Raw genomic sequence first — 26,404 nt, 5'->3', positions numbered from 1 at the left:
GGGGTTTCACCATGTTGGCAAGGATGGTCTCGATCTCTTGACCTTGTAATACGCCCGCCTCGGCCTCCCAAAGTGCTGGGATTACAGGCATGAGCCACCATGCCGGCCAACAAGTTTATTAACCTCTCTCTTCCTCAGTTTCCTCATCTATAAACTGGGGATAAAGGCTGTTATAAGATAAAGGTCATAGCATGGGGCTAGCACAAAGTACACAGTAATTTGCACATGTAAGAAGTTCATGCTTATTTGTGATCTCATAGCGTTTCTATTAATGCAGGTTGACTTTAAATCAGGATCTCGTTATCTTTCGGAAGAAAAGGCTAAAACTTGGGATGAAGAAACATTGGGCTTCTTTTTGCTTTAGAACACACAGTCAAGCAGACCCACCTGTAAATAAACGTTTCAAGTACATTGAAAAAGCATGACTTAACTTACAAGAATTCTTCTGTCTCCATGAGTTTCTCAAAGGCTTAAAGCCAAGAACCAATTACCCAGTGCCGTGTTCATTATTATTGTATTTAGTGGACATGTCGGCAGTTTTAGTGGAATATAGAGATTATTACTTTTATTTTATCTGGCTGCTTTCTATTTGTCATTTTTACTGTGAAATATATTTATAGAAAAATGCATACTACATAAATGCGACAGTTTAACAAGTGTCCAGGTCAAGACCGAACATTGCCAGCCCTCCAGAAGCCCCTGGAATACCCCATATATCATATCCACCTCCTTCTCCCAGAGGTAACCACTCTCCTGATTTTGTTTTTTTAGTTTGTTTGTTTGTTTTGTTTTCTTTTTTGAGACTGAGTTTCACTCTTGTTGCCCAGGCTGAATTGAAGTGGGGTGATCGGCTTACTACAACCTCCACCTCCCGGATTCAAGCAATTCTGCCTCAGCCTCCCAAGTAGCTGGGATTACAGGCATGCGCTACCACACCTGGTTAATTTTGTATTTTTAGTAGAGACTGGGTTTCACCGTGTTAGCCAGGCTGGTCTCAAACTCCTGACCTCAGGTGATCCATCCACCTCGGCCTCCCAAAGTGCTGAGATTACAGGTGTGAGCCACCACACCTGGCCCACTCTCCTAATTTTTATGGTAATGATTTCCTTGCTTTTCTTTGTAGTTTTTACCGAAGAAAAAAAAAACAAAACAAAAAACAGTAACAAAAAAAAAACCAGTTTAAGTTTGCTTGGTCATGACCTTTGGTGACACAAATTCATTTGCATGTTATGAACTTTACATACGTACACATATATTCATATGTATAGATACACACATACATGTGTTCATACTTTATGAATTCTTTGCTGTATTATGACTTTATAGAAATGGAATCATACAGAATGGATTCTTTCGTGTTTGACTTCTTTTTTCTCAGTATTATATTGTGAAATTCATTCATGTAGCTCTACTTCCTTCACTCTTGTTGCTATATGGCATTTCATTGTATGAGTTCCGACATTTTATTTTATTTATGTATTTATTTTGAGACGGAGTCTCGCTCTGTCACCCGGGCTGGAGTGCAATGGCGCGATCTTGGCTCACTGCAACCTCCACCTCCCGGGACCAAGCAATTCTCCTGCCTCAGCCTCCTGAGTAGCTGGGATTACAGGTGCACACCACCACCCTAGCTAATTTTTGTGTCTTCAGTAGAGGCGGGGTTTCACCATGTTAACCAGGATGATCTCGAACTCCTTACCTTGTGATCTGCCTGCCTCAGCCTCCCAAAGTGCTGGGATTACAGGCATGAGCCACCGTGCCTGGCCTCCAGATCTGATGAACTCATTCTGCTACTGCCAGACATTTGGATAGTTCAGGGAATGGGGCTGTTACAAACAGTGCTGTTCTGAACAGTCCAAGACTGTTCTGGTACAAATGTGCATGAGTCTATTTAGAGTCTAATCTATGGGTGGAATTGCTTGCTGGGCCAGAGAGTGTATGCATTTCTTCACCTTTAAAAGGTAATTCCAAATTATATTCCACGGTGGTACTCTTGCCAACAGTGTAGGAGACTTTCTGTTGTTCTAAATTCTTGTCATACTTACCAATGTTAGATTTTTTACATTTGCCCTTCTGGTGAGCATATAATAGCATCTCAGTGGAGTTTTAATTTGCCTTTTACCCATTCATGTGGGAGAAAAAGACAAATGACCTCCAACCTTACATAATACATAATCAATTACAGGTGGAGTATAAATCTAAGCAAGATAAAGCATGTTTCAGCCCAGAGGCGGTGGTTCATGCCTGTAATCTCAACACTTTGGGGAGGCCGAGGCGAGTTTGAGACCAGCCTGGGCAACATAGTGAGACCCTGTCTCTACAAAAAATTGTTAAAATTAATCGAGTGTGGTGGCATGAACCTGTGGTCCCAGCTACTTGAAAGGCTGAGGTGGGACAACCACTTGAGCCTGGGAAGTCCTGGTGGCAGCGAGCCATGATTGTGCCACTGCACTCCAGCCTGGGCAACAGAGTGGACCCTGTCTCCAAAAAAAAAAAAAAATCTAGCCAGGTGGTGGCAGCTTACACCTGTAGTCCCAACTATTTCGGAAGCTGAGGCAAAAGGATCACTTGAGGCCAGAAATACAAATCCAGCCTAGACAACATGGCCAGACCTCCTCTCTAAAACAGATAAGTAAAGAAAAAATCAAACAGCAAAAAAAGCCATAGAAGAATATCTATATGACCCCAGGATAGGAAATGATTTCTTAATATGAAAAAACGTACAAATCATAAAGGAAATAATGATAAATTCAATGATATTAAAACCATAACCTACAAAGGACTAGTATTCACAGTACAGAAACATCTCCAGCAAATTAGTAAGACAAACACATAGAACTCAGTGGAAAAATAGGTAAAAGATTTGAATAGGCACTTCATAAATTAGGAAATGTAAATACGAAAAGGTACTCGACCTCATTGGTAATTAGAAAAGTGCAAATTAAAACTCCAATGAGTTATTATTATATACTCACCAGATGGGAAAATATGTAAAAATCTAACATTGCCGAGCTTGACAAGAATGTGGCACAGCAGGAGGTCTCATACACCGTCGGTGAGAGTGTAATCAGCAGTAAATTCTCATGGATTTTCTACCATTACAATTATAGAATCTGCAAATAACGCCTGGGGTGTTTCTTCCTTTTCAATCTTTGTGCTTACTTTATTTTCCCTTTTATTTCTATGTTGATTAGACCTTTCATTATAATATTGACTAGGGGTGGTAATAACAGACATCCTTATCTTTCTCTGTATTTCAAAGGGAAAGATTTCCATACTTCACCATAAAGTATGATGTTTGCTGTTGGTTTTTCATAATTAGACCTTTTAAGATGAAAGGAGTTCTCTTCATTCCTAGGTTGCTAAAACTTTGAGGGTTTTTTTTGTTTGTTTTTGTTTTCTTTGTGAGATGGAGTCTTGTTACGTCCTTCTGGCTGGAATGCAGTGATTTTTCACAGGCACAATCATAGTGCACTACAGCCTTGAACCCCTGGCCTCAAGCAATCCTCTTGCCTCCACCTCCCAAGTAGCTGAGACTACAGGCAAGTGCCCAGCTACTTTTAAATGCCCAGTTTTAAGGCTTTTTATAAGACATAAAGTTGTATTTTATCAGATGGTTTCACTTTATTGAAATGATCATATGAATTCTATGTTTAATGTGGTGAATTACATTTATTTTATTTTATTTTGAGACAGAATCTCGTTCTGTTGCCCAGGCTGGAGTGCAGTGGTGTGATCTCAGCTCCCTGCAACTTCCCCTTCCTCGGTTCAAGCAATTCTCCTACCTCAGCCTCCCAAGTAGCTGAGATTACAGGTGCACACCACCACATCCAGATAATTTTGTATTTTTAGTAGAGACAGGATTTCACCATATTGGCCAGGCTGGTCTCAAACTCCTGACCTCAAGTGATTCACCCATCTCGGCCTCCCAAAGTGCTGGGATTATAGGCAGGAGCCACCACACCCAGCCAATTACATTTATTTTCTAATATTAAAGTAACTTTGCATTCCTGAGATAAACTCAACTTGGTTGTCATATCTTATACTTTCATATTGCTAAATTTAGATTGCAAATATGTTTATACACTATGTATGACTTTTGCATCTATGTTTATGAATAAGACTGACTTGCAACTTGCCTTCCTCATTTTGTCCTGGTCAGCTTTGGTGTGGAGGTCATGCTAGCATCATAAAATGGGTTGGGGTGTGCTGTTGCCTCTTTTACAATTCTTTGGGAAAGCTTGTGAACTTGGAATCATTTCTTCTGATATGTTGCTCTTTCACAAAAGTCAGACCTGTGTTTATTTTAAAGAATCAAGAAATCCTCTCAGAGGCTGGTGCAGTGGCTCACGACTGTAATCCCAGAATTTTGGGAGGCTGGGGTGGGAGGGTTGCTTGAGTCCAGGAGTTTGAAACCAACCTGGGCAACATGGCAAAAAATCAAAAATTAGCTGGGCGTGGTGGTGTGTGCCTATAATCCCAGCTACTTGGGAGGCTGAGGTGGAAGGATCACCTAGGCCTGGGAGGTCGAGGCTACAGTGAGCTATAATTGTGCCACTGCACTCCAGTCTGGGAGACAGAGTGGGACCCTATCTCAAAATAAATAAGTAAACCCTACCAGGCGTGTTATAAAATTAGCAGTTCACCTCTCCTTACCTCTAGCATTTCCTGCCAGCATTTCCATTTCCGGAGGCCCCAGTTTTCAATTCTTTCATCTGATTATTTTGGTATTTATCTCCACATCTCCAAGTAATATGCTTTCTTCTATTTTTCACTTTCCAGCATCAGGCATCATCTGTTTCCTAACAAGGAAAATGAGGACTTACCTGTCTTTTGCCCCTCCTCAAATCCAACCACATATGTGCACACTTTCTGTATCCCATCCCCCCAGGATAGCTGTACCATAAATTTGCATAGATACATCACTGTGATTGTGTAAACACTATTCACAAGCCATGAAGTATATACTGCAACATGCTTCATATATTTTAATCTTTCTTTCTTTTGGAGTTAATACCTTGTTGGTGGCGGTTTTTAGTTTTTGTTTGTTTGTTTGTTTGTTTTCTGAGACAGGGTCTCTGTCACCCAGGCTGGAGTGTAGTGGTGCGATCTCAGCTCAATGCAGCCTCAACCTTCCCTGGCTTAGGTGATCCTCCTGCTTCAGCCTCCCAAATAGTTGGGACTACAGGCACACACCACCACACCTGGCTACTTTTTGTATTTTTGTAGAGTTGGGGTTTTGTCATGTTGCCCAGGCTGGTCTTGAACTCCCGGGCTCAAGCAATCTGCACACCTCGGCCTCCCCAAGTTCTGGGATTACAGGCATAAACCACTGCGCCTAGCCCCTTTTTGTTTTTTGTACTTTAAACTCTTCCCAAATTGTGTAAATTTCCAACATGTTCAAACATATTGAAATTGTATGAATTTCATCTTGAACCCCCACCTGGAGTCTTCTGAGTGGCTCTGATGTGGAGGGTTTTGCTCGGGAGCTACGCATAGCTGCTATCCCTGAGCTGCCCTTCACCTCTCTTTGCATCTCTCTTATTTTGGATTCCGTGTCTTCCTCTTTCTTGGTTTACTTTCTTGTATTGCTGAAGCATAGACCTTCCTTGCTTGAACAGCTTTATTCTACTCTCATATTTCACTGGCAATTTGGCTGGCACAGGATTCCAAGTTCAAAAGCATTTCCTCCCAATATTTGAAAGCATTATTCCGTTGTCTTCTGGTTTCCCATATAGTTCACTCCCGCCATCTCTAGGAAAGTATCACATACCTGCACCTGTGCTGTGTGACTTCAGTGCTTTTCTATACAAAGCCTGTTGTCCTGTACCCCGTTTGTGGCAGACATGGCCACGGGACTGGCTTGAATGGAATGTGGGAATGTGGCAGTTGCTACAGTACACCGCCCAGATATCCGTCCGGAGTGAAGGGTAAAATACCCCCAGCTGCTGGGAGAGCTGCCAGAAAACCTCCCTCAGCTGGTAGCCCTCTTTAGGGATTGCCTGCACTGAAGAAAATTGCCCTACCCAAGATCGTGTTTCCTTCCAGAAGCAGCCTACCTCCCAATGACTGATCAGCGCAGGGATATAAAGGCCTGGTCCCCTTGCCCCAAGTGGTGACAATCTACAGGGCCATTCCAGCCTCTGGGTTCCCCATGGGGTCAGCAGAAGCCGGTGTTGGACCCAGCTTTCTTCTCCCCACTTCTGTGGTGTTGATCTCATGAATACTTCTTAAGAAATACCTGTATACTGATATCATTTCAGAAATTTTCCCTGGGGAATGCAACCTGTCACAGTTGGGTGCCAGGAGTGGTTCAAGAAAGCAGATCCTAAGATGGGATTTTGAGCTTGATCCTCCACCACCCAGGTGGCAATGAAGACCCCTGATAATCTCATCAATGATTATCCCTGGCACAGTACAATTGTAAAATGTGTCACCAATGGAAGGGAACGCATTAGCTGTGTGAAATGTCAAGCAGTTGAAATACGCAGGGAAAACAGTAAGTAAGGATTTGGATTCAGGGGACCATTGCCAAACTCAGTTGACACTCTGGAAAAGTAACAAAAGGCTAAGAGTGATTGATCAGCAATAATTAGCTATGAATGAAAGCCAGGGGGCCTTCTCTCCTGCAGCAGGAGAACTGGGAAAGCTCAGGACCAGCACCAGAACTTAGTCACAAAAGACGACAAGCTCCAAGGAAGATTGAACCCCCAACTGAGACAAGTTGACTTTGATAAGGTCAAGGCTCTTCTTGGGAAGGACTGGGACACTGATACACAGGATGGGGATATCTGGTTGATGTCCTTGAGAACCTTAAATGCCCAAATTTCTCTGCGACTTCTGAGCCTGGGGGAGCTCAGATTAAAGACAAGAACCCCTCTGCCTTCCTTGGAGATGATGTGAAGGCCTCTCCCCTGCAAGACAACTTGTTCTTTTCTCAGGATCTGCCTTCACCTCCCACCCTGGCCATTACCAATAACTACGGTTAAGTCCTAACAACATATTGCTGCCTGGGATATGCTAGGCCTGCCTGCTGAAGACAGAAAGGGGCTACCTGCTGAACAAACGGCAGGACACAACCAATTGGACTGGCAGACGTTGGAAGAGTTCACACGGGGCTGAATTCTAAGCGTGCTGTGTCGAGGGGCAGTGCGGAACACAAATCTGGATAAAAGAGGGTTGACCAGTATGGGTGTGCTCCCCCAGGGTGCTGATTTCATATACCACAAGGCCCCCAGAGTTGGTATAAACACACTACTAAGGCGGCTCCTAGGAACATGAAAAAAGCAACGGTCCACCTTACGTTAAGGAGAAATACCTGCACTGCCCTGACAAACAGTAAGGATTGAAATGCTGCGGCATGATCAAGTGGATTTACAATGTAAGGCCAGAAAACCAACTAGATGACGGTGTTCTACAGGGGCCTGGAGGACACATCATTTACCAAGGCAATAAAGAACACAGTGGTGGAGGAGCATCAGCTTCACTAAAGGGCTCAGTCCTCTGTAGGCCAGGACTGAGGTCAGAAATTCTGGTACAGAACTGGGCTGACTATAGCAGGGACTAGAAGACCCAGAACAATAGAGGCCAGGGAGTGGCACGTTATTGTCAGCAGCCAGGTGTGAGAGTTACCATAATGAACATCCAGGTTGGAGTAGCAGCCAACCTAAGGCTTATAGAATTATGGAGGTGATCAACAGAGAACACAGCATCCCGGGGCAAAATAGATGGGTGGCAAACAAGGTCCCTGCCTGTGAATCAAAATAAATAAGATCAATACAATCAAAATAAATAAGAATGCTGAGGGCCATTACCCCTATACAAAGTCACCTTCTCCTGTGCAGTTTCCAGGCCTGGACCAGTCCCAGGACATGAAGCCTACTGACTAAAGGAAAGGTCAGGTCCTCAAGTGGAGGAACCCTCCATCCCCAAGGTAAATGTGCATGAAAATGATTTCCCTCGCCCATCCCCAAAGGGACCTGTGGCCATTTACTCAGGTAGCTGTTGAGTGGAGAAGGGGAATACCCAAGTGTTTTGAGGACTTTTGGATACAAGACTCAAGTTGATGTTGATACCTGGAGACCCGAAGCATAACCATAACCCACCTTGTTAAGATAGGAACACATGTAGTCGGGTGCAGTGGCTCACGCCTGTAATCCCAGCGCTTTGGGAGGCCGAGGCAGGCGAATCACCTGAGGTCAGGAGTTCAAGACCAGCCTGGCCAATATGGTGAAACCCTGTCTCTGTTAAAAATGCAAAAATTAGCCGGGTGTGGTGGCAGGCGCCTGTAATCCCAGCTACTATGGAGGCTGGGGCAGGAGAAACGCTTGAACCCAGGAGGTGGAGGTTGCAGTGAGCTGAGACCGTGCCACTGCACTCCAGCCTGGGTGACAGAGTGAGACCCCATCTCAAAATATATATATGTGTGTGTGTGTGTGTGTGCGCGCGCATATATGTATGTGTGCATATATATGTGTATGTATATATATAAGCTTAAAAATAATTTAAAACTTTCACAGTGGAAATAATAATTGCTTAGTTAAAAATTGTGAAAATCACCAGGTGTGGTGGCTCACACCTGTAATCCCAGTAACTTGGGAGGCTAAGGCTGGAGGATCACTTAAGTCCAGGAGTTTAAGGCTGAAGTGAGCTATGATTGTGCCACTGTACTCCAGCCTGGGGACAGAGTCAGATCTTGTCTTTACAAAAACAAAACAAAAGAAAGAAAGTAGTAAAAGTAGCAACTTAGAGTGGAAAGATGATAGCTGAGGGTCATGGCCTGGAGTCACAACTTCTCTCCCTAGGACCCCAGGGAAAACTCTGGAGGAATGGAGTGAGGGTTGACTCAGATTCCAGGAGGGTCCATGAGCTGTGTCTCATTAAGAAGTAGGAGGATCAAGAGAGCTTTAAGATATTAGAAGGGTAGGAGACAGTAACAGGAACTAGGGCAGGTGGTATTTATTATTTATTTATTTAGAGACAGAGTCTCACTCTATTGCTCAGGTTGGAGTGCAGTGGCGCAATCTTGGCTCCCTGCAACCTCCGCCTCCTGGGTTCAAGCACGCCTCTCCTATCTCAGCCTTCCAATTAGCTGAGATTACAGGCATGCACCACCACACCAGTTAATTTTTGTATTTTTAGTACAGACGGGATTTTGCCATGTTGGACAGGCTGGTCTCTAACTCTTGACCTCAGGTGATCTACCCGCCTCAGCCTCCCAAAGTGCTAGGATTACAGGCATGTGCCACTGTGCCCAGCCCAGGTGGGTGTTTTTTAGAGAAGGGAGTAGAGGCTTACAGACTACTGGTCAGTAGGCTCCAGTCTGACTTCACAACAGCGTGTGTGTGTGTGTTTGTGTATGTGTGTGTGTGTGTTGAGTGTTAGGTGGGGACTATTCACTGGTAGGATATGAATGTGAATGTGCATTTTAGAGACAGCACAGCTTTACACAAAGACAGTGCCTGTGTTCTGATATCCATCACAACTGGCTTCCTCACCACCAGCGCTGCCACTACTCTCTCCACCACTTCCGGCCCAGTGGCAGCCTCCCAGGGTCCTGCTCAGCAGGCCGCTCCCGACTGAAGTGCTTCATTTGCAATAACTCCTTTGGTCCTACAAACAATCCTATGAGATAGGTAATAATCTCCACTATAAGTTAGGAAACTGAGGCACAGAAAGATGAAGTAGCCTGCTAAAGGTTACAGCTAATATATAGCAGAGCTGAAATTCAAACCTAAGCAGATGGTTGAGAACTTTCCTGTGGCATCTACACACTCTGGAAACCATGAGGCCCAATTTTGTGGTTGCTAAGATGCATATACTGAGTTGAATAACGTTCCTCAAAATTCATGCACAGCTGGAACCTATGAATGTGACCTCATGGGAAATACGGTCTTAGCAAATGCAATCAAGTTAGGATGAGGTCATACTGGAGTAGGGTAGGCCCTAAATCCAGTATGACTAGTGTCCCTATAAGAAGAAGGTCATTTGGACATAAAGCCAAAGACACAGAGGGAAAATGCTATGTGGCAACAGAGGCAAAGATTGGAGTGATGTATGCAGGTCAGTGAATGGTAAGGATTGCCAGCAACCACCAAAAGCTAGGAAGACGCAAGGAAGGATGCTCCGCTACCGCCTTCAGAGAGATAGTGCCTTAACACATCGATTTCAGACTTCCAGGCCACAGAACTGTAAGAGAATAAACTGCTATTGTTTTAAGCCATCCAGTTTGTGGTGGGTAATTTGTCATGGCAGCCAGAGGAAACTAACACAGTGTGGCATCGCCTTCCCTGGACACCATCTGCTCTCAAGGTCTTTGTCCTCTGAGCTCACCAGCTTCCTAGGGCCAAGAAGGTAAGAGTGACTGTCTCTGGTGAGCCTTGGAATTTTCCTTGCATCTTATGAGACTGGGGAGGTGCCAATCACTCAGTTCTTCTATCCTGGTGTCCTCTCTATGGACTGTCCCTACTTTTTTCAAGTCTAGACACACACTCATTTGTGTTATAAATGGAGATAGAAAGGGGGAATGAAGGGATAGAAGATTTCTCTTTAGCTTTGTTCAAATCCAAAAAGCTAACAGGGCCTCTTTTTCTCATACGAACAACTTCTGAAACTCTACAAGATTCCAGCTAACACCGTAAGGAGAACACTTAGGGAAAAAATATTTTCTCTTGGGAAATATCATGGAAGAGTAAATTTACACAGAGTGACCATCGACCATTAATTCATCAATAATATGTTCATTTGCTCAATAAATACTCGAGCCAGATGGGGAGTTAGGTGCCGGGGCCTCAGCAGAGAATAAGCCAGGCAGAGTTCTGACCTGAGGGAGCTCCCCAGCTAGTGGGGCTCGCATGCCAGTGCTGTCACATGTCTAATCGTTGGATGTTGTCAACCACTCTGTGAGACAGAACTCCTGTGGTCATCTTTATAGCTGACAAAATGGAGGCACAGAAGTGACAAAAAACTTGAGCCAGCATTCAAACCTAGTATATTCTGAGTCAAACTCCCTTCCCAGCTTCACCTCAGCTGAGATCTCTGATTTCTGTTTCATTGTTTCTCACCTCTCTCAAGTAAACTCAAGCATTAATCTAGGTGAGTGGCCTTACACTTGCCCTGGAACAGTGAGACAAAAGAGATGGAGAAAGAGAAATGTGAGAGGAAGAGAAGGGAGACTCAGCAAAAAATCTAGATGTGAAGAACAAAGTGCAGGGGTAGCAAAGAGGATTTAGTGGAAGAGAAATGAAGACAGATTCATAACATCTTATTCCAATTCCAGTTTTATAGAATCTTAGGTATTACCTAACAGCATTTTTTAAATTGGCATGCACAGAAGGGTCCATTGTTTCAGCTGATAACCAAAGTGCTTTTTAGAGCTAAAATACTATTTTTGGTGGCTTAATTATAGGGTTCCTCACAGTGGAAGACACTATCTTTAAATAAGTTAATATATAGAATATTTGAATTTCATTCCTTTAAGAAAGTGCTTGGCAGCAATTGAGTCCACATGGCGGGCAGGAGGAGATAAATTATTTTATAACATTTGGCACCATCATATTGTCATCATTCAAGGCAACTGGGGAGCTAAATATAAGATAGGAATTAATCTCACTTCTCTAAGAAGATATTAATATATTTTCTAAAATCAACCTAGAAAAAATAGAACAGGCAAAAGGGGAAAAATTTTTTTTTTTTTTTTGAGACAGAGTCTTGCTTGGTCACCCAGGCTGGAGGGCATGACCGGATCTCGGCTCACTGCAAGCTCCGCCTCCCGGGTTTACACCATTCTCCTGCCTCAGCCTCCCGAGTAGCTGGGACTACAGGTGCCCGCCACCTCGCCTGGCTAGTTTTTTTGTATTTTTTAGTAGAAACGGGGTTTCACCATGTTAGCCAGGATGGTCTCAATCTCCTGACCTCGTGATCCACCCGTCTCGGCCTCCCAAAGTGCTAGGATTACAGGCTTGAGCCACCGCACCCGGCCAAAAGTGGAATAATTTTTTTTTTTTTCCTTAAAAAACCTTTTTCTTTATTATTATTATTATTATTATACTTTAAGTTCTAGGGTACATGTGCATAATGTGCAGGTTTGTTACATATATATACTTGTGCCATGTTGGTGTGCTGCACCCATCAACTCGTCAGCACCCATCAACTCGTCATTTACATCAGGTATAACTCCCAATGCAATCCCTCCCTCCTCCCCCCCAAAAGTGGAATAATTTTAAGTCTTGTGCTCACTTTTACAGAAACAATAATTATTCATCAAAATGTTTGATAGACAAATGGCTCCCAGCTGTTCTTCTGGAAGAGCCCTCATTCATTCATGCACACATGGACTTTTTCAGCTAACACTTATTGAACGCTACTTGGTGCCAGGCACAATGCTAACTACGAAAATGAATACGACACATTTCTGGTCTGCAAGAAACTCACAGATAATTGTAGCATCATGTGGTGAGGGCAATGATAGAAAGAGATAAACAGAAGAGATAGGTAGGTATCTGTAGGGCAGGGGAGGGCAAGCATGGTAGGCTCCCTGGAGGAGGTGACAGCTGGAAACGACTGAATCTTAATGGTTGGATTGGTACGTGTGTATGTGTGTGTGCCTGACTGTATTATCTGAAATAGAGTTAAATACACATGGTGAGCATTTGGAACCTCAAGACATTCCTCATTGAGGTTGGTGGAACATTCCTCATTGGTGGAACATCTTGTATGACATGAAACAGTCAAGCACTGAACCTAGGCAGGCAGGCAGTTACCAGCTCAGAGAGCCTTATTTGCTCAGTAACATCTATTAAGTACTCACTACGTGCCAAACACCATCTGAAGCATTTTATCTCATTGAATCTTTCCACCACCCCACCCTGTGAAGTCAGTGCTATGGTAGGATCCCCATTTTACAGACGAAAAAGCTGAGGCCTGGCTTGGCTAAGCACCTTGCCTAGGTTCTCACAGTAAGTAAAGCCAGGATCTGAATGCAGGCAGTCTTTTTCCAGAGCCCGTGCTCTTCATTCTTATACATACCTCATGGTGATGGGGACCTACTGGAGATATATTTTTCAGTAGGGAAGTGGAGCGATTGGATTGTCTATTAATACCCTGGTTACAAATGAAATATTTTAATAACCATACAGACTTAAATTTTAATAGCAGCTAAAATAGGCCAGGTTCAGTGGCTCATGCCTATAATCCCAGCACTTTGGGAGGCCAAGGTGGGAAGATTGCTTGAGGCCAGGAGGATTGCTTGAAGAAGTCTGAGACCAGCCTGGGCAATATAAGTGAGATCCCATCTCTACAAAACAAAACAAAACAAAATAAAATAAAATAAACCTAAAGCAGGCAGAGCAGTCAGGGGCCTGCCCTCTCAAAATAGGATGCACCCCAAATCAAGAACCAAGTCAGGAAGTATCACTGACTGCCTAAGAAGAATTCTCTCATATGATATTAGCCGCCTGCCCCTGAAATGATTTTCAGATATGTTGCTTGCTGATAGAGCTGCAGTGATCACAGCTAAATGCTGAGTGGGGGAGGGGTCTCCCTATTTGCCGATTTAAAATGCAGCCCTTCCTGGCTGAAGATAAACTTTAGGAAAGAGCAGGGGGTCTACCCTGAAAAGGTGCTGAGCTCTAAAAGCATGCTTTTGGTGCATTCTTTTAGGTAAGGTGCATCCTTTTAGGTAATTAAGGAATATTGATAACAGAAAGGAAAGAGAGTAAAGCATTTGTCTGTTTCTCCATAATAGCTTAGATCAGATGAGACTTTGATCAATTCATCCTTGATCTAATTCACTCAGTCACTGTGGTTCTTCTAGGTGCTTGGGGATATGGTGGTTGGCAAAATCAGATGTGGCCCCTACCTCCAAGAAGTTTGCAGCCTAGTGAGGGGGAAAGATACCAATCAAAGAATCACTCACAAATAAATGTGCAATTATAATTGTGGTGAATGGTTGGAGAAGTACAAGCTAAAGCGAGGACATTCCTGCAGCAGTGAGAACTAAGATCTACCTGGGAAGTAGAAAAGGAGATAACAGTGGAGTATTCTAGACCGGGTCTGTGAAAAAGCCCCAAGGTGGTAAGGAGATTGCCTGGTCAAGGAATGAAAGGTGTCAGGCGTGACTGGTTTGGGACTCTGGTCTCCACTAGGCCCCAGAGGACAGATGCAGGATTTTTTTTTCCTTATTTTAAGAACAATGGCAAATCAATCAAACGTGTTGTGTTTGCATTGGGAAATATGTGACAAGACTGCATTTGCATTATTTAAAACAAAAAATCCCTGCTAAGGAGAAATCAGATTGAAAGGAGGCAAGAGTTTATTCATTTCTTCTTATTCTGCATTTAAAGAATAGTTACTGTGTGCATACCAGTGCTATGCAATAGAAATATAGTATGAGCCACATTTATCATTTTGAATTTTCTAGTCACATCAAAAAAAGTAAAACACATTAGGTGAGATAAATTTTAATATGTTTTATTTTACCCAATATATCAAAAATATTATTTTAACATGTAATAATATAAACAAGTATTAGTGCAATATTTTACATTCTTTTTTCATACTAAGTTTTTGAAATCTGCTGTGTATATTCACACACCTCAATTTGGACATAAAATCTTCCTCAGAAATACCTGATCTATATGTAGATTTCATAAAATCTGCAATTGAAAAAACAGGTTTTTGTACCCAGGTTGTTCCAAACATACTTAAAAGTTTTCCAATAAAATAATAATAATAATAAAAGAAAAATAAGAAAAACAAAAGTTTTTCAATAAATTAACTATTAGTTTTTAAATTAAAATTAAATTAAATTAAAAATTCAGTTTCTCAATAACAGTGGCCACATTTCAAGCACTCAGTCGCCAGCTATGGCTAGTGCTACCATATTGGATCGATCAGGAGGAGCCTTTCCATCACTGCAGAAAGTTCTCTTGGACAGTGCAGGACTACGTGCTGGTGAGGGCTTGTGTGTTCATCAGCATTGCCTTGGAAGATGTAACCTTCAAAGGTGATAGGTGCTCTAACCTACAACAGCCTCCCTATTTCCATTTAATAACTTTAAACCCATTCAGCAGCCTTTTGATCCTGTTTTGGTTTCCCAAGAACAGGTTCCTACTGGGAAGAAAATGAGCTCACCTGCTGAGATAAATATCTAGTCGGCTTGGCTGTTACATTTCTCTTTATATGAATAAAGATGAGTTTCCTAATCTTCATGCTAGACTATCCCTGAGTGAACTATCAACATCAAAGTACTTGTGAGACCTTGTGGAAACTACCAGCTCCTCACAACCTCATGACTGGCAGCCCCTATCTGTAAAGAGCAAACATTCCATTTCAGGGCTAGCAGTGGCAATTAGGGAATTTAACAAGACTCCCAGGCCAATGAGCCTCTGTTCTGCTCCTCTTCCTCAAGGTCCCCACTCACAGGGCGACCTTTAGCCAGAAAAGAAGGTCCTGGAGGGCAGGTGTGGAATTGGAGTGTCTGGCACAGCAGGCCTGGGTCCTGGCTACCAAGGTGCCAGTCTGCCAGGTGCCACCTGTCTCCAGGGTCCTTCCTCCTTTTCCTCCATTTTCTGCTCCCCATTTGGCTCAAAGGTGAACAGGGACATGTTTTTCTCTATATCTCTTTAAGAATCTTTGTAAATTTTCTTTATATCTCTTTAAGAATCTTTGTAAATTTCTGCGGAAATTTATTTTGCCCCTCAACTCTGGGCAATGAATAATGTTCACACGATGATTTATATTTTGCCCTGATTTTTCCCACCTTAATCCCACCTGATACTTTAGTTCACCTTCCCATCAGAAATGGGAGCTCCTTGGAAGAAAGTACCGAAAGTCGTTTTACATTCTGTTTTCCTTTTGTTTTTCTGATTCTTTAAAATTCCCTACATGGTTTTCTCATCCATTCTATTCAGTAACATTTGAGAGTGTTGCCTTTTGTTTAACAATGGCTAACATCAATTGAGCATTTACTAAATGTTAAGCACTTTACATGAATTTCCTTCATTTAAAAATTTTTTTTTAAGGTTTTAAAATTAGAGACAGGGATTGGGTGGCGTGAGGGTGGATCTCTCTGTGTTGCCCAGGCTGGTCTCCAACTCCTGACCTCAAGCAATCCTCCCTCCCCGTCCTCAAATAGTGGTGGGATTACAGGAATTTGCCATTCCACCTGGCCGGATTCCCTCACTTAATCCTTATAACCGAGCTATGAGGTAAATATTATTATTTGCATCATTTTACACATCGGGAAACCGAGGCTCACATAGGTTAAATAAACTTATCCAAGGAGACGCATCTAGTCAAGGCAGTAACGAATTAAATCTAGAAAGTCCTAATCTAGAGTTTTTAACCTTTGTGTAACATTGCGTTCCTAGGATGTTTTGCTACTGTGTATCTACTGTTTTAAATCTCCAGCGAGTTTATGCTTGGTCTGGGAGAGACAGGGAGGCCCTGCCAAACACTTTCTGTGCTTCTTTCAGCGGTAACGTTCTCAAAGTGGCGAATCAAGAGCTGGAATCGATCCATAGATAGATATCACGCTGGAGGGTAGCAGTCTGGCCTGAAAGCCCGTCCCGCTAGCGTTCATAATCTCAGCATTCAGCCTGGGCGTGCCTCTCAGCTCTCCCGTTAACACACCCTCCTGTGCTGCTGATTTTTGGCAGTAATCCCAGCACTTTGGGAGGCCGAGGTGGAAGGATCACTAGAAGGCAGGAGTTAGTGACCAGAGTGGGAAACAAAGTGAGACACTCCCCCCCCACCCCTCTATCTCTATAAAATTTTTAAATAAAAAATTAGCCGGGAGTGGTGGCGTGCGCCTGTCGTCTCAGCGACTCGCAGGCTGAGTCAGGAGGATCGCTTGAACCCGGGAGACTGAGGTTGCAGTGAGCTATGACTGCACCACTCCACTCCAGCGTGGGCGACAGAGTGATACCCGAGGGGATGACAAGGGGGCTGTGCTCCTTTGTGAAATCCCGGTGTCCCAGGACAGGAGGGGCCGCACTTCACGCAGGGATAAACTATGCTCAAGAGCGCAGAACTAGTTCATCCCTGTCACTGGTTTTATCCCATCAAAAATAGCAATTTGCTTCATCCTAAAAGCGTATAAACACAAAACCAGCCCCTGACTGCGTGACACCATGCTTGTTTAGGTCTGAGCCAGCAGAGAATCCCCGAGCCCCAGAATTAGCCCGCAGACCGGGGAGAGGGTGTTCCAGACCTCGGTCCCGCCCCGCGGCCCCCGCCCCTCCTCGGCCCGCCTCCATGTTTAATCTCCGCCCCTTAAGGGCGGCAGCCAATCGGAGCGCCGCGTTCCCGCCGCGCGCGTCCTGCTCCTCCTTCCTGCGGGCCGCGCCCAGCCGGCAGTGACGTGCCCCGCCCTGCAGCCGCGGGATTCAAACTCCCGGAAGCGACATCCGCGCCTGATGGTGTGATTCGGCCGACTCGAGCGCCGGGCTTCGCTTCAGCTGCTGGCTGGCCCAAGGGAGGCGACCGCGGACGGTGGCGAGGGGCGGCCAGGACCCGCAGCCCCGGGGCCGGGCCGGTCCAGACCGCCAGGGAGGGCAGGTCAGTGGGCAGATCGCGTCCACGGGATTCAATCTCTGCCCGCCCTGATAACAGTCCTTTTCCCTGGCGCTCACTTCGTGCTTAGCACCCGGCTGGGCGCCTCAAGACCGTTCTCTCTGGATCGCTCCTTTGGACTTGGCGGTGGGTATCATCTCCTTACAGATAGGCGCAGAGAGGCCAAGTGACTTGCCCAAGGTCTTTCGTTAGGACGGCTTTTTCCGATTGGCAAGCACTTTACTTGTGTCTTCCTCAAACATCTTTATTTTAGAGTTGAGAAACCTAGTGCCTTTTTTTTTTTTTTTTTTTTTTTTTTTTTTTTTTGCAGTTTCTCTTTTCCTGTCTGTCTCCTCAAGTGAGATTTTATGGGGGAATTTTTAAAGATTGGCGTCGCCTTGTAGAATATGCGGCTTGTAATTGATGCCTCGTACCGTTTACTGGATGGAAGCGCTTGTTTTGTCACCTCCTGTCCAGCATGACTTAGGTCACTTCAGCCAATCAGCCAATCATTTCTGAGCGCTTGCTGTTAGGCTCTGTGGGTGACCAAAAAAAAAAAAAAAAAAATCGAAGTGCAGTCCTTGAAACAACAGTTGAACAATTGAAAAAAATAAAAGGTTAGCGGGGAGTGTAATTGGGAACCAGATTGTGTGGGGGTGGGGGGTGGGACAGCTATATCATTTATTAGAGTTCACAGAGGGAAGGCATGCTGAGGAAGCTTTGAATTGTGGGAACCCTGTGGATGACTGGAATAGGAAATACAGGGAAAAATACAGGATGCGGTGGTTCACCCCTGTAATCCCAGCACTTTGGGAGGCCGAGGCGGGCAGATCTCTTGAGGTCAGGAGTTCAAGACTAGCCTGACCAATATAGTGAAACCTCATCTCTACTAATAGATACAAAAATTAGCCGGGCGTAGTGGCGCGCACCTGTAGTCCCAGCTACTCAGGAGGCTGAGGCAGGAGAATCGCTTGAACCCGGGAGGTGGAGGTTGCAGTGATCCGAGATAAAAAAAAAAAAAAGAAAAGAAAATACAGGGAAAGGAGGTTGGTGGGACTAGGTGGTGGGGTAGATCCAAACCGTCTGGGCCAGAGGCTAGAAACGGTAGTCATTCATTCACTGCCAGAGTTTCTGTCCAAAGATTAGGAAGCAGATGTTTCGGGATTCTTTCACATTCTGCGGATCTGTATTTCCATCATTCTGTGTCTCAGTGACTTGGTAGCAAAGTAGGTTTCTGTCCTACGACCCACGATATCAAGTCAACAGTATGTTATCAACAGAAACACATAGGAAAGAACTTCCTGTGGCAGTAGGTGACAGAGACGCCATAAGTTTGCATTTCTTCAACTGATGGATGAGCTACCTCAATCTTTCATTTTATAATGGCAAAAATCCAGGACTAACCTTTTGATAGATAATTTCTTCTCAGTCTCCACAGTTTAGATGTGGAGATGTTCTGATTTAACACAGGACAATCTTAAAAGTCACTTCGCTACCATTCTAAGGAGGTCTCTCCTATTTTTACTGATATCATTTATCTCTGTACTTCTCCTGTGTAATATTTATTACAGTTTGAGAATTCATGAACCCTTGTTTGTTTCCTTGTTACTGCCTGCCTGTACTACACTGAAAGCCCCATGACATCAGGGAACATGTCTTTTTTTTTTTTTTTTTAAACCAGTTTATATCCAGCATGTATTAGGATACCTGGTAAATAGTAGGCGCTATAGTAATTTTTGAATGCACTAATGGGCTCATACTCCTTTATATCCTTTAATCACACTGCCATTATTTTATCTTGGGATGCATGAAGTGGAAAAATGTTCTTTAACCTCCCTAATTAGAGTTACTTTTGTATACTATTTATGTGCATTGTATGCCTCACTAGATTTTTGCCTGCTAAAGTTTATATGATATATTTGTTTCTAAACTGTCATCTAGTACTGTTAGCAGATACTGAGTTTCTCCTTACTTAATTTGGCCCCTTATTCTTTTCATGCCTGACTCCCCTGAATGTTATGCCTCTTTTCCTGTAAATGTCTTATTTTAGGTTCTCTTCACTTTTCCCCACTGTGCTCTCTCAAATGACTATTAAGATAGATCTGAACTAGGCTGTCTTCTAAAACAGAGGACCTATGTTGAGTAATGACATTTCAGTGCCTATATACTCAGAATTACATTATTTACCAACAGCTTTTTATTTTGGGCCAAGATATGTCCTTGATAGTGACCTACTTCTTTCAGGCTTTATTTAATGGTTGGGGACCCCTTCACTGTGTTTTTAAACAAAACTTTTTAACTGAAGAATTACACATATAGAACACCACACAAAACATAAATGTACAAATTGACACTTTTGTTTGTTTATTTTTGAGACGAGTCTTGCTCTGTTGCCCAGGCTGGAATGCAATGGTGCCATCTTGGCTCACTGCAACGTCCACCTCCCGGGCTCAAGCGATTTTCCTGCCTCAGCCTCCCGTGTAGTTGGGATTAAAGGCACCCACTACCATGCCCTGCTAATTTTTTTAATTTTAGTAGAGATGGGGTTTCAAACATATTGGCCAGACTGGTCTTGAACTCCCGACCTCTTGATCCACCCACCTTGGCCTCCCAAAGTGCTGGGACTACAGGCGTGAGCCACTACACCCGGCCCAAGTTGACATATTTTAGAAGGTGAATACTCCCGTTTAAGTCCAACTGAGATTTAAAAAAAAAAAAAAAAAAAAAAAGTTACAATACCCCGGAAGCCTCCATCCATCTTTCTCCATATCCTGCTGGTTTGGATATATCATTTCTATTTACAGCAGATAGGTTATTAGACCTGTTGCAAACTTGAGATTTAAATTTTTAAACTCAGAATTATACAGTTGATTTTTATTTTTACAGACCATTTCAGAGATGTCTTCCAGAAGTACCAAAGATTTAATTAAAAGTAAGTGGGGATCGAAGCCTAATAACTCCAAATCCGAAACTACATTAGAAAAATTAAAGGGAGAAATAGCGCATTTAAAGACATCGGTGGATGAAATCACAAGTGGGAAAGGAAAGCTGACTGATAAAGAGAGACACAGACTTCTGGAGGTAAATGGTCTTCTGATCCTTTAAATTGTAAGCTCTCCAAGAAAGCGATGCATGAAGATTTCCTGATGCTACCTTCTTACTCTTACCGTGTTCCCTGTCTTGTCCAGTTGATTAGTTTTGGAAAGCTGACCTTGGGTTTAGAATCTTGAATTCCTACTTTGACTTTGCCAAGTCTTAGATGTACTTTAGTCATTACTAACCTCTTACCTTTTAAATGTAATTGAGTATGTGTTTTTAGGTTACCAGGTACTAAGTTTGTTTTGGAAATAAAGACATTGTGATTAATAGTTTTGCACCTTTCACATGGTCTGTTTCACCTTTAGTATGGTCTGTTTTTCAGTTATTTAAAACAAAGTAATTACCTAATCCATGATTTTTCCTATAGCTTCTTGATAATGAATATTCTTGATAACTTTTGTTATGCTGTATTTAAGATTGTGGAACATTCTGGCTATTTTTGCCATTTTTAAATTGATAGCGTAACTTAGAAGCATTCGATTTTCCATACTTTTTTTTTTTGAGACTGGATCTCAACTCTTGCCCAGGCTGGAGTACAGTGGCTTGATCATAGCTCACTGCAGCCTCAAACTCTTGGCCTTAGGCAATCCTCCTGCCTGGGCCTCCCAAAGTGCTGGAATTACAGGTGTGAACCTCTGTGTCTGGCCATTCCATGCTTTTTTGGAGTACTGTATTATTCGTTGATGTACTTTAAGGATACTGTGCTGGGCTTATGTCTCTTTTTTACTGTGGGAGAAGAGAAAATATTTACCCAACAGTTATATAATCTGGTTTTCCTGTTAATTTACTAAATGTAAAAAATCAAATCTGTCCATTTCAGAGTATTAAATAGTGTTCAAATTTCCTTGTTTAAAACATATTTTATCATGCATATTGGCTGCTTTCCAAGTAATTCTTATTTTCAGGCTTTTGAAGGAAAAATTATTAGATGTGTTGGTATTTATACTCTGTTCAACTATATTTCAGATTCACTAATTTATAATTTGTTATGGCATAGACAGTAAGGAAGTTAGGAACTTAGAACTAGAGGGACTTAAAATGTAATCATAAATATAATCACAAATTTGGATTTAATTATTTTGCAAAAGTGCTTTTATTGTTTGTATTTAGAAAATAAATGGTTAAGGTCGGGCATGGTGGCTCACGCCTGTAATCCCAGCGCTTTGTGAGGCTGAGGCAGGCGAATCACCTCAGGTCAGGAGTTCAAGACCAGCCTGGCCAGTATGGCAAAACCCTGTCTCTACTAAAAATACAAAAATTAGCCAGGTGTGGTGGTATGCCCCCGTAATCCCAACTACTTGGGAGGCTGAGGCAGGAGAATCCCTTGAACCCAAGAAGCAGAGGTTGCAGTGAGGCGAGATTGCACCACTGCACTCCAGCCTGGGTGACCAAGCGAGACTCCGTCTCAAAAAATAAATACATAAAATAAAATAAAACAAAACAAAATAAATGGTTAAACACTATACCATTTGATTTCTTTAAATTCTCTAAACAGGCACATAATAAAACTGGTTTATTTTTTGTAACAACATACATTGAGGTAAATGCTTTTTCAAGCATTGAGAAAACAGTCATCACCAATCCACAGATATGAAGGTTATTTTGCAATCTGGTGAAGGAATCTTATTGCTTCCCTGAGAGACAGCTTTCATTTCATTCCACTTTTTGAGAAGCACTGGGTACTTTGTTCCTTTATAATCAATTGAAATTAAACTTCCTATGACTTCTACCCATTTGTTCTAATTGTGCCTATTAAGGTTACACAGAACAAGTCTTATTTTTCTTATGCAAACTGGCAACTTATTAGATATGTAAGGAAATTTTGCTTCCTCTTAACTTTTCTGCAGACCAAGCTCATATTCTTCAGCTTTTCTGGCTTATCATCTTGAACAATTTTTAGTTTATTCATATCCCTCCTGAATTATGCACTTAGAATTGAACACATTATCCTAAATATGTTCTGGCAAGCACAGATTGAAATAGTAGTGTTACATCTACTTAGCTGGATACTGTACTCCATTAAAGCCTAAAATTGTATGACTCTATATCTGTCTCGTACTACTGATTTAAGCTTGTGGCCAACTAAAATCCCCTCATTTTCAAATGAATAAGCATCCCCCTAAACTTATATTTCCCCCTTTTGTATTTGAACAACTGCTGCTTTTTCCTTCCTAAATGCAAGTTTTAACTTCATGCTGTTTTGACCCTGTTAGCCTATAATTTTAGTATTTATTTCTATTATCTTTTTATTTGACTTTTTCCTTTCTGCCAGCAGCAGTTTACATATCTTGCGAATTTTTGAAGATGTTAGGCATTCCTTTAGAGATCACCTTCTAGATTCAACATGGAATCATTTATCAAAAGTAAGCAGGTTAACGAATGCATCCCTCTCCTGCTGAAATATTCTGTAACTTTTAAGTTCCACTGATTCAAGTTCATTAATGAGCGTGTATATCTTGTGTGACCCACTTTTAGCTTTTAGTTTTTACAAGATCCAGTATTATGGAAGAATGATTACCAAATACTCACGGGAGAGCTAGCCCTTCTTTAGCTTTCTCTCACCACCCTTGATAGAGGTGGTTTCTCCTTTCTTCATGTCTGTGCCCATTTTTTAATCTATCTTAACTACAGCACTTACAATTTTGCATTAATACATTGACTTACTTCTCTGTGAGCTATCTGCACATAAAACTTTGGCTTCCTCTCTTTTTTGGCCCTGGTATTTAGCATAATGCTGACTTGATATATAATAAATGCTTCATAAATGCTTGTTGAAGTCTATATTGTTTAGCTAGATGTTTGACCAGGCTTTGTTCTAAGATTCTTCTTAGTTTATATCTAGAAAATTCGAGTCTTTGAGGCTGAGAAGGAGAAGAATGCTTATCAACTCACAGAGAAGGACAAAGAAATACAGCGACTCAGAGACCAACTGAAGGCCAAATATAGTACTACCGCATTGCTTGAACAGCTGGAAGAGACAACGAAAGAAGGTGAAAGGAGGGAGCAGGTATTGAAAGCCTTATCTGAAGAGAAAGATGTATTGAAACAACAGTTGTCTGCTGCAACCTCACGAATTGCTGAACTTGAAAGCAAAACCAGTGCACTTCATTTATCACAGGTGCCAATCATTTCTTTAAACCCAGATTTTTTTTTTTTTCTTTCTGATACAGTTTGTAATTCTTAGGAAGAATGACTTTGTTAATACATGCTTCCCAAATGATGAGACAAATAATTAGTATAGTGTACTAACAGGTCACTTGACTTTTTTTTTAATAGCCCAGTCCCTTCTCTATAAGCAAAAATAGTTAATATGGTACCCTCCACTCCTTGTACCATTGATTTGCCTGGAGGAATATTCAGAAGACAAAATCTCCTGTGTATTTACAATTACCAAGGTTTTTTTCGAGTTCTTATTTCTGTAGTTTGTATCATGAAAACAGTAGGCTTCATTTTTTTGGTTATTTTTCATATTTGAAACATACAATTATAATATCAAGTATACTTTTCCTAACTGCTCTTGCATTTTCTCCCCCTTTTGTTTGAGAGGCACTAGTGTCATAGAAAGAACAAGGATATAGAAGTAGACGTGTGAGTTCAGATTTTGGTTTTGTGCTTGCCAGCTCTGTGACTCTGAACAAATTTGTTAACCTTTATAGCCTTAGAGACAATACTAGACTTCTCCAGACCCCTGTCCTAAATCTTAGTCTCTTTTTTTTTAAACATATAAGCTAAACCTGAGTTTCCACATCAGTAAAATCAGGATAGGAATACTGATAATTAAATGTAATAATGTATGTAAATTGCCTCACATAGTGCCTAATATACAGTAGGTGCTCAGTAAATGGTTACTTATTGATCAGACCTTTGATTCTTTTGGAGATTTGGACATTCGATAATACTAACATTAACATCATCTATAGGCTGGGCATGGTGGCTCACGCCTATAATCCCAGCACTTTGGGAGGCCAAGGTGGGCGGATCACCTGAGGTCAGGAGTTTGAGACCAGCCTGGCCAACACAGTGAAACCCCATCTCTACTAAAAATACAAAAATTAGCCGGGCGTGATGGCACGTGCCTGTAATCCCAGCTACTCAGGAGGCTGAGGCACTAGAATCGCTTGAACCTGAGAGATGGAGGTTGCAGTGAGCCAATATAGTGCCACTGCACTCCAGCCTGGGTGACAGAGTGAGCCTCTGTCTCAAAAAAAAAAAAAAAAAAAAATCATCTATAGAAGAAAATCTATAGCTTTCAAATATATCTCAGTGCTGTTAAGGATCTTTCTCTGTACTTTATTTCCCATTTAGGGGAGATAGTGGTCAGACCTATATGTTTATGTGTATTTTCATAGATGGGCGTTTGAGTGTTTCTGCAGATGAGTTCAAAAAGGCGAAGTTTTTCTAGAGAATTTCCACGGAACTGAAACTCATAAAACATTACAGTCAGATTCAAAGTAGCTGACTAAAATTTTTCTTTGAAGTTCAAGAGTTAGTTTCTCCACTTTTGGAATGTGAAATACAAGCTTGGTAGAAATTATAATTTTTAAAATTTTTATTTATTTTTTATTTTTTCAGACAGTCTCATTTTGCCACCCAGGCTTGAGTGCAATGGTGCAATCTCAGCTCACTGCAACCTCCACCTGGGTTCAAGCAATTCTCCTGCCTCAGCCTCCCGAGTATTTGGGATTACAGGCGCCTGCCACCATGCCCTGTTGATTTTTGTATTATTAGTAGAGATGGGGTTTCAACATGTTGGCCAGGCTGGTCTTGAACTCCTGACCTCAGGTGATCGCTCACCTCGGCCTCCCAAAGTGCTGGGATTACAGGCGTGAGCCACCGCACCTGGCCTGAAATTATAATTTTTAAACATGTATTCTTATAATAATTTTGTGGGCTACCCATATTGATGTCTGTATTTAACTAGCATGTCTGACTTCTATAACAACTTCCAAATGTCAGTGTGTTACACAACAAATGTTTATTTTTCTCTCATGCCAGTCTAGTCCAGATTGGAGTGGAGGAAGCTTTGCTCCACAGAGTCATTTGACTCCAGGTTCCTTCCTTCTAGTGGCTCCACCTTCCTTTAGGATGGGCTCCCACCAAGACCTCTGTATGTAGCTGTGAGATGGAGCCTGTGGAGAACTGCCTAGGAGAGTTCTGGAGCCAGGCCTGGTATTGACATATCTCACCTCTGCTCACATTCCACTGGAACGTGGCTCCACTAACCACAGGGGAGGCTGGAATCATAGTCTATAGTGTGCCCAGGGTAAAAGGAAAGGGGTTTGGAGAACTATCTTTGTCATAGTTTCCACCTCGAGGACTGAATTGAGAGAGAGAAAGGGCTACATATTAAAGTGAATGAATAGAGCATCTTTGGAGAAAAATAATTTTTTTGAGCTTCTTTGCCAGTATTCACAAGTCTCTTATAGCTATTAAAAGACTGAAATACAGCTTTTTCTATGTTTGTTGGCCAGCCTGGCTACCTAGCCACCTACGTCTCTTTTATTCCTCTGAGAAAATGAAAAGAGGTGAGAAATAATTTTTGAGTCCCATATAATCTATATGAACTAATACTAACTAATAATTAATACTTTTTTTTTTTTTTTTGAGATGGAGTCTCACTCTGTCGCCCAGGCTGGAGTAATTTTTGTATTATTAGTAGAGATGGGGTTTCACCATGTTGGCCAGGCTGGTCTTGAACTCCTGACCTCAGGTGATCTGCCTGCCTCGGCCTCCCAAAGTGCTGGGATTACAG

The 26,404-nt window shown here is 42.3% G+C and overlaps 1 protein-coding gene across 3 annotated transcripts in view; it reads left to right on the top strand.

Moving 5' to 3' along the window:
- The first annotated feature begins 17,377 nt into the window (after positions 1–17,377).
- Positions 17,378–26,404, top strand: part of CEP55 (centrosomal protein 55kDa) — a 25,485-nt gene continuing 16,458 nt past the window's right edge. Inside the window, exons 1-4 of one of the 3 annotated variants that reach the window (XM_011934319.1) lie at positions 17,417–17,480; positions 17,555–17,700; positions 20,440–20,634; positions 23,495–23,770. In XM_011934319.1, the coding sequence (XP_011789709.1) occupies positions 20,452–20,634; positions 23,495–23,770 (459 nt within the window). In that variant the 5' untranslated portion in view covers positions 17,417–17,480; positions 17,555–17,700; positions 20,440–20,451. Of the gene's footprint in view, positions 17,701–20,439; positions 20,635–23,494; positions 23,771–26,404 lie in introns of all 3 variants that reach the window. The other 2 variants (XM_011934317.1, XM_011934318.1) reach the window with 2 other exon arrangements.

Source organism: Colobus angolensis, unplaced genomic scaffold (genome assembly GCF_000951035.1).
Source record: "Colobus angolensis palliatus isolate OR3802 unplaced genomic scaffold, Cang.pa_1.0 Scaffold134, whole genome shotgun sequence".
NCBI lineage: Eukaryota > Metazoa > Chordata > Mammalia > Primates > Cercopithecidae > Colobus > Colobus angolensis.
This window is presented reverse-complemented; position numbering and strand designations above follow the sequence as displayed.